Source organism: Aythya fuligula, chromosome 28, assembly GCF_009819795.1.
Source record: "Aythya fuligula isolate bAytFul2 chromosome 28, bAytFul2.pri, whole genome shotgun sequence".
In the NCBI taxonomy this organism is placed as follows: Eukaryota; Metazoa; Chordata; class Aves; order Anseriformes; family Anatidae; genus Aythya; species Aythya fuligula.
The window spans coordinates 856,165-870,820 of NC_045586.1; the positions used below are offsets into that span (position 1 = coordinate 856,165).

General features: G+C 49.4%; 4 protein-coding genes across 4 annotated transcripts; all 4 read right to left on the reverse strand.

The window, feature by feature from the left end:
• Window positions 1-480: 480 nt before the first annotated feature.
• Window positions 481-1,443, reverse strand: LOC116499499 (keratin-associated protein 5-4-like). Its single transcript, XM_032204250.1, has one exon. The coding sequence runs from the start codon at window positions 1,441-1,443 to the stop codon at window positions 481-483; it is 963 nt and encodes a 320-aa protein (XP_032060141.1).
• A 4,467-nt stretch (window positions 1,444-5,910) lies between these two features.
• On the reverse strand, window positions 5,911-6,210 carry LOC116499503 (putative small proline-rich protein 5). Its single transcript, XM_032204255.1, has one exon. The coding sequence runs from the start codon at window positions 6,208-6,210 to the stop codon at window positions 5,911-5,913; it is 300 nt and encodes a 99-aa protein (XP_032060146.1).
• A 3,530-nt stretch (window positions 6,211-9,740) lies between these two features.
• Window positions 9,741-10,040, reverse strand: LOC116499504 (putative small proline-rich protein 5). Its single transcript, XM_032204256.1, has one exon. It carries the CDS (start codon window positions 10,038-10,040, stop codon window positions 9,741-9,743), a length of 300 nt encoding a protein of 99 aa, XP_032060147.1.
• A 3,562-nt stretch (window positions 10,041-13,602) lies between these two features.
• Window positions 13,603-13,902, reverse strand: LOC116499502 (putative small proline-rich protein 5). Its single transcript, XM_032204254.1, has one exon. The coding sequence runs from the start codon at window positions 13,900-13,902 to the stop codon at window positions 13,603-13,605; it is 300 nt and encodes a 99-aa protein (XP_032060145.1).
• Window positions 13,903-14,656: the final 754 nt, after the last annotated feature.

Below are 14,656 nucleotides of genomic sequence, written 5' to 3' on the forward strand. Positions count from 1 at the left end.
ATGGGAGCACATTTGTAACCCTTGGGAGTCTGATGATGATGTAGAAAATGGCACCAGAACAAGGGCCCATTCTAGGCAAAGTGATGTAAGAACAACCAAACAAGGTGTTTTGCGTTTTGCTTAATGCCAAGTTTTATTGTCTACAAGTCAAGAGAGAAAATGAAGAATGATGACATTAACAGCAAAAGTATCCCATGTCCCATACACCAAGAAGAGAACTAACAGCCACAATAACTAACAACCACAATAATATGTAAGATCTCTTTGCCTTACACCGTGGGTGACATACTCAAGTGCATTGTAGATCTTCGATAATTAAAGGAAAGAAGAAAGAAGAAAACCAGAAGAAAATTGCTAGGCAGTTACTCCGTCATCATGTGAAACAAGTGAATGATGGTCAGGTTTTCATCCCCTTGTGCCTGTTCTTGTTGCACGCCAGAGATGGGAGCCAGCAGACTGCTTTTCCTACCCGGAGTTGGCTCAGCAGCACTTCTTGATTGAGGTGCAGCACTGCTGGATGGGAATGCAATACTTTCTCATGGGGGAGCAGTAATTCACGGGGCTGCAGCACACCACAACAGGCTTCTTCTTCACCACGTAGGAGCAGCAAGACAGACATCCAGAGCAGCAGCAGGGGCGGCAGCCACAGCAGCAGGTCCGCACGCATTGCTGGCCACAGCAGCAGCAGCAGGGCTTCTGGCAAGGGTCACAGCAGGACTGCTGGCAAGGGTCGCAGCAGGGCTTCTGGCAAGGGTCACAGCAGGGCTTCTGGCATGGGTCACAGCAAGACTGCTGGCAAGGATCACAGCAAGACTGCTGGCATGGGTCACAGCAGGGCTTCTGGCATGGGTCACAGCAGGACTGCTGGCATGGGTCACAGCAAGACTGCTGGCATGGGTCACAGCAGGGCTTCTGGCACGGGTCACAGCAGGACTGCTGGCAAGGGTCACAGCAGGGCTTCTGGCATGGGTCACAGCAGGACTGCTGGCATGGGTCACAGCAGACAGTCTTCTGGCATGGGTCACAGCAGGACTGCTGGCATGGGTCACAGCAGGGCTTCTGGCATGGGTCACAGCAGATAGACTGCTGGCATGGGTCACAGCAGGGCTTCTGGCAAGGGTCACAGCAGATGGACTGCTGGCATGGGTCACAGCAGGGCTTCTGGCAAGGGTCACAGCAGATGGATTGCTGGCATGGGTCACAGCAGGGCTTCTGGCATGGGTCACAGCAAGACTGCTGGCATGGGTCACAGCAGGACTGCTGGCATGGGTCACAGCAAGACTGCTGGCATGGGCTGCAGCAGACAGTCTTCTGGCATGGGTCACAGCAGATGGTCTTCTGGCATGGGTCACAGCAAACGGTCTTCTGGCAGGGGCTGCAGCACACCGTTTTGCTCTTCACAACAGAGCAGCATCCAGTAGAGCAACATCCACTGTGGCACATGTTGTTTGTAGAGTAGTCCAAGCTGGAGGGAGCGAGGATCTGAAATACAGTTTACATACAGATACAATCCATCTTTACAAGTTCATAGATGTGTTTTATTTTGGCATACAAATGCTGCTGTCTAGCCCCATGGGTGATAGCCATACCACACTTCACTTCCTATTTATTTGTGTTGAGTTGCCCAAAAAAACCCTTATAGAAATTGAGCTACTTGCCACTACCCCAGCAATATTTCTGCATTTTTTGAACAATCCTAGGTGTTACCTTCCCTGTGCTGATCCATGAACATCACCTGCTGAATTCTCATCCCAAGAAGCCTGTTTTCCACTCCCAAGGCCTGAGCTCTCTTCACCAACTGTCTTTTGCACTAAGCAATAGATCAACAGACTTGGAAAGTCTGGATTTCAGACAGAGTTGTAGAGCAGATACAAAAGCACATTTACATCCATTGCTTGACCAAAGCCAAATGAGAACCGTTGTCAGCAAACAACACTAGGTAACACTTACCTTGCTAACTGAGTGGTTCAGTTGAGTGAGGAGCAAAGGGACGGGGAGACCTTTTATTTAGCTCGACATGGCCCTGACGGAAATGAGATACCCCAAAGCAATTCGTGATTTACCCACTAAGCCTATACTTATTTGTTGAATGTGCCTTCATCTATTTAGTCTTTGCCTCATTATTTTTGACCAACCCTCAATTTTGTATTATTATCAATTTGTTCAGTAAATTTTTTACAATTTTTTAATGTCAAATTAATTCTTGTGTGATGCTTATGAACTGCTTAAAACGTATGTTTCTGCTCATTTTACATATGGTAATGCTGTTACACCAAGTGGCTAGGAAGCTAGTTCAGAGCTAGCAAGTGCTAAATTAACATACAAATCATAATTCAGATTGAGGAGCATTGGATTCCAGAGGTACGCAAAGGCCTTTTGGACGTCAGTCGCTCCTTGGTATGTCTTTTTTACATAGAATTCCAGCGTGTATGATTCCATGTCCCCGTGCTTTGTTTATGAGTGCAGAAATGGTAAGGCCTCATGGCTTTCTTTGGGGTCTCTGGTCATCAGAAGAGCAAATATGGAACAGAAAGCTCTTGACATCTCCTCTTTTGATCAAGATACGGGAAAATGCATGCCTTGGTCTTACCAATATCAGAAATTTTAGATGAAAGAACTCTGCAAATTCATCATGGAAATGTGAAATAGAGTTTGGATCAAATCAGAGTTTTACAATTCCTTTTGGACATCTTTACATAAAAGCAAAACACAAAAATTTCTTGGAAGTTTTACATGCTTAGCATATGCTTAGCATGACTTGATCTGCAAAATTCCTACTCCGTTTCTACTCCAAGTTCTAGTATGCCCTCGAGTAATGAAATATCCACCTACGGATGTTATTTTTGGAGTAGCTCTATGCTCAGTTCTCAGTCACCCATTGGCAGTCATTAGTGCTGATGTTAATGATCATGTTGCAATTATTCATTAATGATGTTAATATTTATTTTGTTTGAAAGCCTGAAGGCATCACATGATGCACTGAGCATCTTTAAGATTTCGAATCTAACTACATCTTTTGAAAAAAATGTCTCCGGTCAGAGGGAATTCACGGGACCCAGGCCCATGACTGACGTCGTTGAGTGCTTTGTTTCTGAGATCACCCTGGGGCAAATGCCTGCTCATGCCACCATGGGTCTGTGCATCTGAAGGACCCTGGACCACCCTCCCTTAAGCTCCACTGGAGATATACTGATTTCTGCCAAGATAAAGGTTAGAAAAATCAGGCTTTTTGTGTTTCCTGAAACTTCCCTGAACACAGTGAAATCCAGAATCACAGATGCTGAGATCAGAAGAGGTCATTATTAACCTTCATTTTGACCTCTGGTGGCATGAAGCACGTTTCCACTCAATTTGTGTCAGGTAGCTGCTGATTTTGTTTGGTTAGATCCCAGCTTTTAGAAAGCTACCCAGTTTTGCTTTGAAGAATTCAAAGGACCATGAAGTCACCATTTCTCTAGGCAAGCTCTTCCCAAGGTCAATGTTCTTGTCTGCTAAAATACAGGCTTAATCGCCTATTGAATTTGTCTAGCTTTACGGTAATGACCTGGTTAGGTTTGGTTGTAGCCACACATTATCATCTAATTGGTGATACAATAAAATAATGACAGGACAAGGGGGAATGTTTTTAAACTAAAAGAAGGGAGATTTAGATTAGGGATTAGGAGGAAAGTATTCACTTGGAGGGTGATGAGGCACTGGCCGCACAGAGAGGTTGTGGATGCCCCATCCCTGGAGGTGTTCAAGACCAGGTTAGATGAGGCCCTAGGTGATCTGATCTAGTGGGTGGCATCCCTGCCCATGGCAGGGGGTAGGAACTGGATGATCTTTGAGGTCCCTTCCAACCCAAGCCATTCTATAGTTGAATTCTATGATACAAATTGACAACAGCAGAGTCTGTGCATCCCAGCTGACAATCAGGAGGCTGATGGCAACCAGAGGGGATAGACAGGAGGAAATTGCTGAGAAATGAGAGGGGACCCCAATGTTAGAAATGTGTAAGACTAAGCAGTGAGATAAAAGATGTTGGTTGAAGTGAGGCAGCTTTCTACATGTCTATGTATGGATCCAGTGCAGGGCTTTATCCGTTGACCTGCTAGAATGTAAAATGCACTGTTGCTTTTAGAGCTGGATGTGCACATCAGAGATGGATAAAGCCATGTGAGACAGCCAGATTGGCTGCCTGGTGACCTGTAACCAATTTTACAAGAGGAGTTTTACAAAAAAAATTGCGATTAGATTAAAAAAAATAAGAAGAAACCTCGCTTATATTTCAGGCTGAGTAAATGAACACAGAAGCCTCAGAAAGATGCCCAGAGTAAGAAAGTGTTGTTTATTTTGTTTAGAGAATTACGAATGTGGTGAAGCAATCCTTGCCATGAACCAGCTAACACAAATTCCTCCTCATTAAACCTTAGGGGTTTGCTAATGGTTTATGCTGCTTGTGGAAATCTGCTATTATGTTATTTGACACAGTGGAGCAGAAATGTTCCTCTAAGCTACCTAAAGCATTAGGTATGGAGAACTTCTTCATTTCTGAGATTTTATGGTCTCTGATTTTTTTACAAGTATTCTAGTGAAGTAAAACTTCCATAAAGGCTTTGATCCATGGTGTTGCAGCTGGTGAATCTTTCCAGGGCTGACAAAAGCTTAATTCTTGTTTCCTTATTTCTGCAGTTTCTCATCCTGAAGCTAGTGGGAACTTCAAGCTCAAGCGCAGCAGTAAGCATACCCAGCTTGGAGGCTTCATGCCTTTTGTGGGACTAAAGGAAAGGAAATATGCTGTGATTAGTCACAGAATAGAAACTTCAAGGCCTGGGGCAGGAAAGGAAAGTGAACGTATGTATATTTAAAGGCAAAACTACTCATGTGCTCTGAAAGCTTTGTTGATCTAATGCCCAATTGGAGAGAGGTGAAAAATGAATAGGGAAAAGAGTTTTTAATGTCGTTCCCGATGGTTGCATGAAAATGAACCGTCTCGTAGTGAAGGCAACAACTTAGACATGTAATTAATTGTCCTCTGTCTCCCATTTGCAACTTTTCCTCTTTAATAGGCTGTTCCTCTATAATGACGAATTTCTCCGTAACTTATAAATAACTAATTCCAATTACTTACGTACCAACTGGTTATTTACTAGGGAATTCCAGTGCCCAGCTCATCCAGCCTATTTCCCATGCCTGCCCTAGGATGGATGAATCATGCTTGGGAAACCTTTGCTCATTCTACACTGTAGAAAATGTTTAATTAGGGGTGTTCCGAGGCAGGTTAATGTCCCTGCAGGATTTGCTTTGTTTTGTTTCCAGATATAGCAGCAGATCCCATCTGGAGTGAAAACATGAATGTGCAGGCAAGGCCCCCAGCTGTAACTCTTAAACCCTCATTGCATATGCTGAGCTCAGTTCAAGTAGTCAGTTTTCACAAAGAATTAAACCAATGCGTTTCTTCCAGCCCTCTGCCTGTGGTGCCTCAGGCATTTCCCTCGACTTTTGTGTTTCCTTAGCATTCCTCCTACTTAGGCTGATTTCACCAGTGATTAAAATATGGATGAAAAGCCACAAAGTAAAAGAGATGCCATAAGAAAACAGATATGATGGAATGATGACTGTAAACACCCAGAACTGTTGAAATACAACATTTATTTTCTTGCTGAAGATTGAAGGAGCAAAGCATGAAGGAAAATCCCAGCAGAAAACATTGTGATTTACATTGGCTGATAGAACTTAAACAGCTCTAGGATAGTAAAAGCAAGATATTCATCCAAAAATTTGCATGACACTCCAACTGCTTTAAAAGCATTTGATTGCAGAGAAGTGCTACGGATGGTGAGCGATGAAAACTGGAGACAAATTCAATGCCTTGAGCAAGGAGTCATCCAGTGGTTGTGGTGGTAGGCGCGTGCCCGGATCCTGGTGCTAGTACTTGGGGTACGTTGGCGGCAGCTTGCAGATGTTCTTGGTGTACTGGGGGCAGTAGGGCTGCACGGGAGGGCAGTAGCGCTGCACAGGGGGGCAGTAGGTCTGCACGGGAGGGCAGTAGCGCTGCACGGGGGGGCAGCAGGGCGTCACACAGGGGAACTGTGGCACAGGTTCCCTCTGGAAGGTGGAATGACAGGAGGGTCCCGAGTCATGGCAGGAGGAGCGGGAGCCGTGGCAGGAGGACCCTGAGCTATGGCAGGAGGTCTCGCGGCTGTGGCAGGATCCACGGGAGCACATTTTTCCGGGGAGTCGGTAAAGCTGTCAGGAGGAAGAGATCATCCTGGTTAGAGGAGACCCAGGTGCACTTCTCACGTAGCCTCGTCCCCGCCTTTCTTTCATTATACCTTTTCCCCATCTCTCCCCTTTGACCTCTTTCTTTGTCTCCATCTTCCCAGCCCAACCCGAATGCACCCTTATCCCTGCCTCACCCTTGTGTCTTGCTCTGGCTCTTCTGGCATGGAGCTCGGTCCCACAAACTGATGCAAGGAGTCCTGCCACCCTGTCCTGAAGACCATTTCCCATCCCAGGGTGCAGGGCCACCTGCAAGGAGCTCCCTTGCCATTCCCTCACTGCCCCCTCTCCTGCCCCAGCCATCCCCATCCTCACACCTGCTTCTCCTGGAGCAGTAGTTGAGTGCAATGAGATGACACAAAGCTTTGTGCCCACACCCAGGAGGATACCATGGCCCCCAGTGCCAGATTCTCCTCTAGCAGCAGGAGGAGTAAGGCAAAGAGGAGAACAGGTCTTACCTCTGGAGCTGCAGGGAGAAGTGTCTGGATGTGACGGTGAGCGAGTGAGGAGCCCTGGGCTGAGCCGCCTTTTATACAGCTCCCCAAGGTCACATCGGGTATGAGACACCACTGCACAAGGGCGGTGGGGTTCTTCACGCGCTCAGTGCGGCACGTGCTGGCGCTACCCTATTCTTAGTGCTTCCTCACTGACGCACAGTGTTCTCTCCCATCTTTCAATGCCAGAGATTTCCCTAGGAGGATGGGGGAAGCGATCTCTTTCCCGTTTCCTGGAGACTGACACTAAGCTCATCGGTATTCCGTAGGGTGCCGAAGGGCAGCTGGGGTTGCATCAGGGGGAGAAATGTCATTATTGCTCAGAAATGCTGACTCCTGCAGCAGGCACACCGTTGTGTGCAAGAGACAGCTCAGGACGTTAATTGAGGCGTTTTTTTTTTTATGGCAAGAGGAAATGGGACTAGCAGGGCCTGGCTTGATGCTGGGCAGTCTGCTGGGATTTCCTTGGCCCTGTGCTGTGGCTAAATGGAAACTCTTTGTGATTCTCCACCTGCCCCTGAACTTGCCAGAGGATCGGGCCCCTCTTATTTCTCCTCCTCTGTCAAAGGTTTGTTAGTGCTGAAGTTCAGAGAACTTCTGCATGGTCTCTGGCCATTCAGGTTTCCTTTCCTTGATTTATTTATTTTTTTATTTATTTTTTAATTCTGCATCTGTTCCTTATGGTTTTATTAGCTGAGCTCATGATCTCGGAAGTGTGGAAGGCAAAGATTCTGAGCAAGGGAGATTTTCAGCTGAGCTCTGAGGAATTTTTCACCGTGTCCCCATGCGCAACACAATGGATATTAAGACTGGATTTGTAATGCCACCTGAGTCAGCATGTCAAGTGTAAAGCCAGGAAGGTGTCAGCTCATCAGCTTTGGGAAACACTACCCCATCCGACTAACTGGCTCCATGCTCCAAGAACCTCTTCTTCAGTCTCTCCAGGACATGGATGTCCCACAGCCCAAGGAATACCTTATGCTAGAGGTGATGCAGTGAATCGTACTGAGCTTTGTGCAGCAAGGGAGGATTGCGTGAATTGCTGAGGGACATTTGGAGACTCTGCTGTGGATCCCAAACTCCAGGAGGCTGCAAGTGCCCAGGCGCTGACCCTGTTGCTTGCCCTCTGTGTGTGCCCATCCTGCACTCAGTCTTCTCGTGGCTGGCCTCCAGGCTTCAGCCTGCAGCATCCCATTGGCATTCCCCCTCGCTCTCTCCACCTCCTCCAAAGACTTCCCTGAGTGGGATATCCTCGGTTTTCACCCACACACAAATATTTCTGAACTCTCACATTCAGGTCCTGCTGAGGGAAATATGACTGTGTGGAGCTGCCATCGATGGCGTGCCTTTCTTTGAGGGGAGTACAAGAGGAAAGGCCAACGTGGAGTGATGAAATGCAGTTTTTGAGTGATGTGGGTGTTGGTACCGGCTCGTTTGCATTCATCAGGGATTGTCTGATGGTTTCTCCATCGTGAGGGATTGCAGGGACTGCATTGGTGCCACAGTAGTGAACCTGGATCTTACGTGAGGTCGACATTCACCTGCTAGGCCATTTCTCCACACCAAAGCATACATCACTGAGCAGCCGTGATGGCACAGGGAGGAGAAGTGCATGGCATCTCTTCTTTTCTGAGGCATTAAGCTAGTTGAAGGCAGAGATGTGGGAAAGCTGTGGGGCTGAGTTTGCAGTAGCTGGCTGCATGGACTGCCTACGGGACGGACAGCTGTGAAGTGCTTCCTGCCCTTTCAGGGAACAGCTCTGCTTGTTCGCCAAAGCCAGAGTTTGCAGGCAGTGGTGTTTGCTGTTGCTGTTTGTCTAGAGCCTGGGAGAAGGAATGTGTGTGGTGCAGCTGATGGTCTGTGTCAGGAGAGGGAGCTTTGTGCTGCTCAGCCCCTGAGATGCTGTCCTGGTTTCAGTTAGAACAGAGTTGATTTTCTTCCTAGTAGGTGGTGGTATGCTGTGTTTTGGCTTGGGATGAGAAGAGTGCTGATAACACCCCGATGTTTTAATTGTTGCAGAGCAGTGCTTATACCAAGCCAAGGACATCTCAGCTTCTTGCTCTGTCCTGCCAAAAGGCAGGCTGGGGGTGCAGTAAGAGCTGGGAGGGGACAGATCCAGGAAAGGTGACCCAAACTAGCCAAAGGGGTATTCCATACCATCTGATGTCATGCTAAACAATATATAGGGGTGGCTAGCCGGGGGAGGGGGCCGGACTGCTCAATGTTAGGCTGGGCATCGGTCAGCGGGTGGTGAGCAATTGCATTGTGCATCACTTGTTTGTACACATTATTAGTAGTAGTACTATTATCATCACTGTATTATCATTATTATTGTTATTATTATTCTCCTGTCTTATTAAACTGTCCTTATCTCAACTCACGGGCTTCACTTTCCATTTCTCTCCCCCGTCCCAGAGAGGGAGGGGAAGGGTGAGTGAACGGCTGCGTGGTGTTTAGCTGCTGGTCGGGTTAAACCACGACAGATACACATGGAGATCTGTGAGGTGAGAGCTTTTTGCTCTGATAATCTGTCTGAAATACCCATTATGTCCCCTTTTGTCCCCTTATGTCCCCAGGAATTGTGCGTGCTGGACAGGGACAATGGTGCCCATGTCAAGGAGGAGAATCTTGGAGAGAAAAATCCAGAAGACCTCTAAGGCCCTGGAAAGTGAGCAAAGGAACAGAAAGAGAATGTGGGTTTCATGAATTGTAAGCTTTATTATCTTCCCCATTTAGGGGATCCTGATAGAGCAGCATGCAGCATCAAAGGCTTCCTGGTGGTAGCTGTGTCTGGCACACCTGGAAGGGCCATCTCCTGCATGATTGTAAAGAAGGACTGCTTGCAGGATGCTTCCGGGCAGAGTTCACGCGGGGTAGCGGTGAAGCACGGGACTGAATCCCCGGGACAGCCATAAGGATGGGTGCTGCATGGCCAGAGTGCAGAGGAGAAAGCAGCTGGCGTTGGGTGAGCAGATCCTGGTGCTAGTACTTGGGGTACGTTGGCGGCAGCTTGCAGATGTTCTTGGTGTACTGGGGGCAGTAGGGCTGCACGGGAGGGCAGTAGCGCTGCACAGGGGGGCAGTAGGTCTGCACGGGAGGGCAGTAGCGCTGCACGGGGGGGCAGCAGGGCGTCACACAGGGGAACTGTGGCACAGGTTCCCTCTGGAAGGTGGAATGACAGGAGGGTCCCGAGTCATGGCAGGAGGAGCGGGAGCCGTGGCAGGAGGACCCTGAGCTATGGCAGGAGGTCTCGCGGCTGTGGCAGGATCCACGGGAGCACATTTTTCCGGGGAGTCGGTAAAGCTGTCAGGAGGAAGAGATCATCCTGGTTAGAGGAGACCCAGGTGCACTTCTCACGTAGCCTCGTCCCCGCCTTTCTTTCATTATACCTTTTCCCCATCTCTCCCCTTTGACCTCTTTCTTTGTCTCCATCTTCCCAGCCCAACCCGAATGCACCCTTATCCCTGCCTCACCCTTGTGTCTTGCTCTGGCTCTTCTGGCATGGAGCTCGGTCCCACAAACTGATGCAAGGAGTCCTGCTACCCTGTCCTGAAGACCATTTCCCATCCCAGGGTGCAGGGCCACCTGCAAGGAGCTCCCTTGCCATTCCCTCACTGCCCCCTCTCCTGCCCCAGCCATCCCCATCCTCACACCTGCTTCTCCTGGAGCAGTAGTTGAGTGCAATGAGATGACACAAAGCTTTGTGCCCACACCCAGGAGGATACCATGGCCCCCAGTGCCAGCTTCTCCTCTAGCAGAAGCAGCAGCAGAAGGAGGAAGAGGATGAGGAGAAAATGTTCTTACCTCTGGAGCTGCAGGGAGAAGTGTCTGGATGTGATGGTGAGCGAGTTTAGGAGCCCTGGGCTGAGCCGCCTTTTATACAGCTCCCCAAGGTCACATCGGGTATGAGACACCACTGCACAAGGGCGGTGGGGTTCTTCACGCGCTCAGTGTGGCACGTGCTGGCGCTACCCTATTCTTAGTGCTTCCTCACTGACGCACGGTGTTCTCTCCCATCTTTCAATGCCAGAGATTTCCCTAGGAGGATGGGGGAAGCGATCTCTTTCCCGTTTCCTGGAGACTGACACTAAGCTCATCGGTATTCCGTAGGGTGCCGAAGGGCAGCTGGGGTTGCATCAGGGGGAGAAATGTCATTATTGCTCAGAAATGCTGACTCCTGCAGCAGGCACACCGTTGTGTGCAAGAGACAGCTCAGGACGTTAATTGAGGTGTTGTTTTACGGTAAGAGGAAATGGGATTAGCAGGGCCTGGTTCGATGCTGGGCAGTCTGCTGGGATTTCCTTGGCCCTTTACTATGGCTAAATGGAAACTCCTTGTGATTCTTCACGTGGCTCTGCACTTGCCAGAGGAAAGGGCCTCTCACCTTTCTCCCCACCTGTAGCAAAGTTTCCTTGTTGCTGAAGTTCAGAGAACAAATCCGTGGTCTGTGGCCATTCAGGTTTCCTATCCTTATTATTTTTTTTTTCATTACATCCGTTTCGTACACTTTTATCAGCTGAGCTCATGAGCAGGGAAGAGTGGAAGGCAATGACTCGGAGCAATGGAGATTTTCAGCTGAACTTTGAGGAATTTTTCATCCTGTCCCCGGGGGAAACATGATGGATATTAAGGCTGGATTTTAGTCCCACTTGAGTCATCCTTTCAAGTGTAAAGCCAGGAAGGTGTCAGCTAATCCCCCTTGGAAAACATGAGTCATCCAACTATCTGGCTCTCTGGTCCCAGAACCTCTTCTCCCATCTCTCCAGAACCCGGGTGTTCCACAGCCCAAGGAATACCTTAGGCTAAAGGCAATGAAGTGACTTGTAGTGAACTTTCTGCAGCAAGAAAGGATGGTGTGAATTGCTGACGGACATTCATTGACTCTGGTGTGGATCCCAAACTCCAGGAGGCTTCAAGTGCCCAGGTTCTGACCCTGGTGCTTGCTCTCTGCGGGTGTCCATTTTGTTCTCAGTCTTCTCCTGGCTGGCCTGCAGGCTTCATCCTGCAGCGTCCCATTGGCGTTCTCCATTGCTCTCTCCGCCTCCATCCAAAGACTTTCCTGTGTGGGGCATCCTCGTTTTACACCCTCTCACTGATGTTTCTGAGCTCTCACATTCAGGTCCCGCTAAGGGAAATATGACTGTGTGGAGCTGCCATCAATGGCGTGCCTTTCTTTGAGGGGAGTACAAGAGGAAAGGCCAAAGCAGGCCTCGATTGCATTCATCAGGGATTGTCTGATGGTTTCTCCATGGTAAGGGATTACAGGGACTGCATTGGTGTCACAGTAGTGAACCTGGATCTTATGTGAGGTCAACATTCACATGCTAGGCCATTTCTCAACTCCAAAGCATATGCCAGTGACCAGTAGAAGTGGCATAGTGGAGAGAAGTGTATGGCTTCTCTTTTTTCTCCGAGGCATTAATATATATGAAGTCAGTGATGTGGCAAATCTGTGCGGCTGAAGTTGGAGTAGCTTGGTGCATGGACTGCCTAAGGGACAGACAGCTGTGAACTCCTTCCTGCCCTTCCAGGGAATGGCTCTGATTGTGCCCCAAAGTCAGAGGTTGCAGGCAGTGGTCTTTGCTGTTGATTTTTTTTTCCAGAGCCTGGGAGTAGGAATGTGTGTGGGACAGCTGATGGTCTGAGTCAGGAGAAGGATCTTTGTGGTGCTCAGCCACTGAGATGTACTTAGATTTATTTTTTAAGCGGAGAGCTTTTTCCTCCACTAATGAGTCTCTTTAGTTCCCTGATATTCTTGGGAATAGTTGCTGCTGGACAGGGACAATGGTGCCCATGTCAAGGAGAAGAACATTGGAGAGAAAAATCCAGAAGACCTCCAAGGCCCTGAAAAGTGAGCAAAGAAATGCAAAGGGAATGTGGGTTTCATGAACTGTAAGTTTTATTGTTTCCCCAGCTAAAGAAGCAGGAAAATGCAGTGCGCGGCATGAAAGGTTTCCCGTTGGTAACTGTGCCTGGCACACCTGGAAGGGCCATCTCCTGCATTGTTGGATAGAAGGACTGCTTGCAGGATGCTTCAGGGTAGAGTTCATGTGGGGTAGCAGTGAGGCACGGGGCAGAGTCCCCAGGACAGCCGTAAGGATGGGCTCTGCATGGCCTAGGGCGTGCAGGATGAGGCAGCTGGCATTGGAGTAGCTCACTGCATGGACTGCCTAAGGGATGGACAGCTTTGAACTCCTTCCTGCCCTTTCAGGGAACAGCTCTGCTTGTGCCCCAAAGCCAGAGTTTGCAGTCAGTGGTGTTTGCTGTAGTTTTTTTCCAGAGCATGGGACAAAGGTGTGTGGGGCAGCTAATGATCTGTGTCAAGAGAGGGAGCTTTGTGCTGCTCAGACCCCGAGATGCACATGGAGACTTGTGAGCTAAGAGCTTTTTCCTCTACCAATGAGCCTCTTTTATTCCCTGATGTCCCTGGGAATAGTTGCTGCTAGATAGGGAAAATGGTGCCCATGTCAAGGAGAAGAATCTTGGAGAGAAAAATCCAGAAGACCTCTAAGGCCCTGGAAAGTGAGCAAAGGAACAGAAAGAGAATGTGGGTTTCATGAATTGTAAGCTTTATTGTTTTCCCCATCCAGAGGAGCCAATAAAAAAGGAACAGGCAGCTTCAAGGTTTCCTGGTGGTAACTGTGAACTGTGTCCGGCACACCGGGAAGGGCCATCTCCTGCATGGTTGTAAAGAAGGACTGCTTGCAGGATGCTTCCGGGCAGAGTTCACGTGGGGTAGCGGTGAAGCACGGGGCTGAATCCCCGGGACAGCCATAAGGATGGGTGCTGCATGGCCAGAGTGCGGAGGAGAAAGCAGCTGGTGTTGGGTGAGCAGATCCTGGTGCTAGTACTTGGGGTACGTTGGCGGCAGCTTGCAGATGTTCTTGGTGTACTGGGGGCAGTAGGGCTGCACGGGAGGGCAGTAGCGCTGCACAGGGGGGCAGTAGGTCTGCACGGGGGGGCAGTAGCGCTGCACGGGGGGGCAGCAGGGCGTCACACAGGGGAACTGTGGCACAGGTTCCCTCTGGAAGGTGGAATGGCAAGAGGGTCCCGAGTCATGGCAGGAGGAGCGGGAGCCGTGGCAGGAGGACCCTGAGCTATGGCAGGAGGTCTCGCGGCTGTGGCAGGATCCACGGGAGCACATTTTTCCGGGGAGTCGGTAAAGCTGTCAGGAGGAAGAGATCATCCTGGTTAGAGGAGACCCAGGTGCACTTCTCACGTAGCCTCGTCCCCGCCTTTCTTTCATTATACCTTTTCCCCATCTCTCCTCTTTGCCCTCTTTCTTTCCTGTGTCTTCTCAGCCCAACCCGAATGTGCCCTAAGGACTGCCTTACCCTTGTGTCTTGCTCCAGCCCTTTCTGCATGGAGCTTAGTCCCACTGCGCCAATGCAATTAGTGTTCCGAGCATGTCCTGAAGACGATTTCCCATCCCAGGGTGCAGGGCCACCTGCAGGGAGCTCCCTTGCCATTGTCTCACTGCCCCCTCTCCTGCCCCACCATCCCCAACCCCACACCAGCTTCTCCTGGAGCAGTAATCGAGTGTGATGATATGACACGAAGCTTTGTGCCCACTCCCAGGTAGACACCATGGCCCCCAGTGCCAGCTTCTCCTCTAGCAGAAGCAGCAGCAGAAAGAGAAAGAGGATGAGGAGAAAATGTTCTTACCTCTGGAGCTGCAGGGAGCGGTGTCTGTATGTGACGGTGAGCGAGTGAGGAGCCCTGGGCTGAGCCGCCTTTTATACAGCTCCCCAAGGTCACATCGGGTATGAGACACCACTGCACAAGGGCGGTGGGGTTCTTCACGCGCTCAGTGTGGCACGTGCTGGCGCTACCCTATTCTTAGTGCTTCCTCACTGACGCACAGTGTCCTCTCCCATCTTTCAATGCCAGAGATTTCC